This window comes from Amphimedon queenslandica, unplaced genomic scaffold, assembly GCF_000090795.2.
Source record: "Amphimedon queenslandica unplaced genomic scaffold, v1.1 AMPQUscaffold_13210, whole genome shotgun sequence".
Taxonomy (NCBI): domain Eukaryota; kingdom Metazoa; phylum Porifera; class Demospongiae; order Haplosclerida; family Niphatidae; genus Amphimedon; species Amphimedon queenslandica.
The window spans coordinates 91,850-95,963 of record NW_003546554.1 but is presented as its reverse complement, the minus strand read 5'-3'; the positions used below and the strand labels follow the sequence as shown (position 1 = coordinate 95,963).

Below are 4,114 nucleotides of genomic sequence, written 5' to 3'. Positions count from 1 at the left end.
GTATTTATCATATATTGGCTGGTATTTTTGCTATCTTAGTTTTATTGTTTCTGATTGTTCTACCAACACTTCATATACTTTTTTATCCATTCAAATGGTTTCATAAGTTATTGGATTGCTTACATTTGAGGAAACAGCTACTGATATCACTGGGTGATGTGTTTACTGATCCTTATAAGAATGGAACTGAGAGAACATTTGGCTATCGTTTCTTTGCTGCACTCTATTTATTATTAAAAATACTTATTTGTTTTTGTCAGTTTTTGCTTGGTTCTTTCATATTAAAATATGTAGATGTAAGGATATCATTTTCATTGTTCATAAATTTAATAATACCATGTTCTTTAGTTTTATTACTTGCTTTAATGGTTTTTATATTTCGTCCTTTTCAAAGAAATATTCATAATTTCTGTGAAGTACTAGTTTTAGTTTTTGTAGCTATTTTTTTTATTTATTACATTATTGTATGTGTAGCAGGATTTAATGAGGATTCTTATGTTGATGGAAATATAGTTATTTTATCTTTCAATTGCCCATTATTTTTTATATTATTATGCTATATAATATACCAGTTATCTCGGATGCTGATTCATTGTGATGACTATTGTCGGCGACACTATCACACGATTAGAATTCAAGAACAAGAATATCAGCCATTAGTTGGTAACGATGATGATTGGATTGCTGATCGTATGGAGAATCCACAAGAATATGATGAACAACATGTTCGTGTTAGACTGGATGATTTATCAGTAGAGTATGATCCTCAAGACAATACTGTTGCTGCTAATTATGGTAGCATCAATAATAATAAAACTGTTAATACTAAATAATCATTTTGACTAATTTTTGTGCTAATTTTTTGAATGAATTTTGTAGTTACTATTATTTTGATTTTGTTTAAAATTATTAATGATTTTTCAGGTAGCAATTAGTGAATTGTAACCCTGAAAAAATTGAGAAATTAAAATAATAACAATTTTATTAAGAAATCATTAGTAATGTATGTGTTATCCTGTTCGTTTACTTGATGACTGCTGGTGAGCAATATAAAGGAATACAATACTAGTTAAAGCACTGACCTAATGCATATAAGAAATGTAAATAACAGCATTAAACTATTAAACTCACTAAAAATATAACATCAAACCAACGATGATAAAAACTGAAGTCAAGCTGCCCCAAAAGTCTTGTGATGATAGTCCTTTCAGAATAAAGAACAGATTAAGGTAGAGCCTCAATTGTCATTAACACAGTTACCTATACTCTTCTGGAACATTCATTCTCATTAGAAGGACTGACAACACAAAATACATACCCTATAACAATGATATCATCAAGTGTACCAATGGCAATGCTACCGTATGTACTGACATACCATAACTTCTGCTAGACATAAGACAATAGCATTTGAAGACTTGCTGCTTGCAATGGCATAGAAAAACTACAAAAAGGTCTCAATAAAAAGTATATGAAATAATAATAGCTGTACTTTAGTGAGAGTGATTAGTAGACCTCTTATTGATGTAATGACAATAATACCAACTAATATGAAAGAAACATGTTGAGACCAAAATAAAACCTAATTAGTACCACAAGAAATGACAAAATAGTTCCTAAAGGAAACTCACATCAACTTTAAATCCAAGCCAGTTGACTAAGATAGACAAGCCTCTAGTAACAGGATCTGATGGGAAAATGTATAAAGTTATGTAAACAAATATCAATTATCAATTCATGTGAATAATGTGACATTCAGTTATGAATGCATGTGACATACCAACTTTTCCAACCCTATCAAAAATGATGTTAATAGTACACTACAATGTAGATAAGATAATCATATCTAAACATACACATATGAAAACTTTCCCTCACCATAATGATCTTGTACACACAATAAATAGAAAAAAAGTGGCCAACAATGTCATAATAGCGACCTTTAAGAGTCTTTGAATACACCACTCTATCCTATAATGTAATGAAAATATGAGAAGAGAAAGAAATACAGAAATGAGCTTCAGTTTGAGGTAAAATAAATAATGAAACCTTTGTCTCTCTTAAGTCAACATAGTCCACAAACATTTGTCTACTTAACTCTTCAAGACTGGCCACTTCAGTTTGCAATGCACTGATATCTGAAGAGAGAGAGAAAGAGGAGGAGGGAGGAAGAGAGACAGAGAGAGAGGGGGGGGAAGGGAAGGGAAGGAAAATTGGGGGAAAGGGAGAAAGAGAAGTCAGGAGAGAGCAAGTGTGAGAGATTTGGATACCATTTCTTACTCTCTGAACTTGAAGAGCTTATTCCAGAGAATATGTTCCACATTTTCATCATCCTCTTTCCTCCGCCACTCTGTGACACACTGTCATCTTGATATCTTAAACTACTACAAAAATTAATTGACTAATAATAATCGTAATCATTACTCATAAAAACTTTACTTCTCTTTCTTTGCTAGAGCAATTCTGATGGAATAGAGCAATCATATTATTTAGGGTATCAATTCCCCTAACCTTTTCTTCTTTGAGATGATCATGTCCATTGTCTGCAGTAGTCTTCTCTCTGAATTTGAAATCTCTGAATCATCAATATTTCTGAATAAAACAAGAATATATAACTTTATGAGAAACTAAAAGTGCACACAATATATTATATATGCATACTATGTGCCATATAGTACAAGTACATGTAAGTAATGCAGTGTTAGTTTGAAGTCCCTATAAGAATGCTCAGTTGTAGTCCTGATGGATATACTTACCTGATGAAGTAGGCCATGTATGTATAGGGGGCATTGACAGCACCAAAACCAGACAATATACCAATTATTGTTACACCAATCACTCCTACTCTACTTATCGGCTGTTCAATTGAGAAAATACCTACAAACCAATAAAGACTAGGGCATCATAGCTTGTGTACTGTACCGTGTTTCCGGTTTAAAATGGGAAATGGGTCTCCAAGTTTCCAAAAGAAATAAATAAAAACCAGCCAAATTGCAACAGATACCCATATTGACATTTTCCTACGTACTACAGAAAGATAAACAGCATAAATTAATACACAAACTCAGAGTTTCCCTACAAAATTTTGGCACAATGCTCAGCTCAAAAATTGGGCCAAAACTATGGGTTACAGTACAGAGTATTTCGTCAAAAATGGCAAGAAAAAATTCTCCACTTTTCTATTCTTTTTCTGATGCATATACATGTTCTTATGTTGTGTAAAAAGTTTGAGCTGATTCCAATCAAAATTGGATTTTTTATGAATTTTTAAAATTAATCAAAAATTGGGCTAATGACCAAAGGCTATAGCCTTTGGTCGTTAGCCAAATTTCGTCAAAAATGACTAGGAGAGAATTCTTCATTTTTATAAATTTTTCTGGTACATATACATGTTCTTATGTTGTTTATCAAGTTTGAGCTGATTCCAATCAAAATTAAATTTTTTATGAATTTTTAAAATTACTCAAAAATTGGGCCAAGGACCAAAGGCTATAGCCTTTGGTCGTTAGCCGAATTTCGTCAAAAATGACTAGGAGAGAATTCTTCATTTTTATAATTTTTTCTGATACACATACATGTTCTTATGTCATTTATCAAGTTTGAGCTGATTCCAATCAAATTTGGATTTTTTACAAATTTTTAAAGTTACCCGACAAGCCATATGCTATTATAAAGTTTCTCAGCTATACATAAAACTCTTAGCATGCCTTGTGGGAAACCCAGCACAAGCTAATTCATACATGTACATGTACATTATGTGCACGTACCACAAGGAAGGACTCTGGCTATTTGGCTTGATATGTACAATGGGATTACCACAATCAGAGTAACTAGTATGAGGTAGAGGTTAAGCTGCCAATGAAAATAACGTGAACTAGAAAAAAATAAAAGAAAGTGACGATGTGCATGAGGAGATGAGAGTTAAAATTAATGGTTTACTTTGAGTCCATAATGCCAAGTATTTCAAAGATAATTAATTCAAACATTGTACATGAAAGGGCAAATGTGACCGAAAACAAAACTTGTACAAACATGTTACGAATCTGTCGAAATAATTAATGGTCAATTAATATTATAATATATAAATTATTTCATTATTATTTAAAATTAATTA

The 4,114-nt window shown here is 31.6% G+C and overlaps 1 protein-coding gene across 3 annotated transcripts in view; it reads right to left on the bottom strand.

The window, feature by feature from the left end:
* Positions 1–4,063, bottom strand: part of LOC100636084 (Golgi pH regulator-like) — a 7,875-nt gene extending 3,812 nt beyond the window's left edge. Inside the window, exons 1-16 of one of the 3 annotated variants that reach the window (XM_020000179.1) lie at positions 3,940–4,063; positions 3,768–3,874; positions 2,923–3,027; positions 2,757–2,877; positions 2,512–2,592; positions 2,440–2,463; positions 2,281–2,384; positions 2,050–2,138; positions 1,879–1,971; positions 1,781–1,820; positions 1,632–1,687; positions 1,493–1,582; positions 1,379–1,444; positions 1,261–1,319; positions 1,132–1,204; positions 965–1,082 (exon numbers count right to left, since the gene is read on the bottom strand). In XM_020000179.1, the coding sequence (XP_019855738.1) occupies positions 1,011–1,082; positions 1,132–1,204; positions 1,261–1,319; positions 1,379–1,444; positions 1,493–1,582; positions 1,632–1,687; positions 1,781–1,820; positions 1,879–1,971; positions 2,050–2,138; positions 2,281–2,384; positions 2,440–2,463; positions 2,512–2,592; positions 2,757–2,877; positions 2,923–3,027; positions 3,768–3,874; positions 3,940–4,034 (1,275 nt within the window). In that variant the 5' untranslated portion in view covers positions 4,035–4,063 and the 3' untranslated portion in view covers positions 965–1,010. Of the gene's footprint in view, positions 1–964; positions 1,083–1,131; positions 1,205–1,260; positions 1,320–1,378; positions 1,445–1,492; positions 1,583–1,631; positions 1,688–1,780; positions 1,821–1,878; positions 1,972–2,049; positions 2,139–2,280; positions 2,385–2,439; positions 2,464–2,511; positions 2,593–2,756; positions 2,878–2,922; positions 3,028–3,767; positions 3,875–3,939 lie in introns of those variants that run through there. The other 2 variants (XM_020000181.1, XM_020000180.1) reach the window with 2 other exon arrangements.
* Positions 4,064–4,114: the final 51 nt, after the last annotated feature.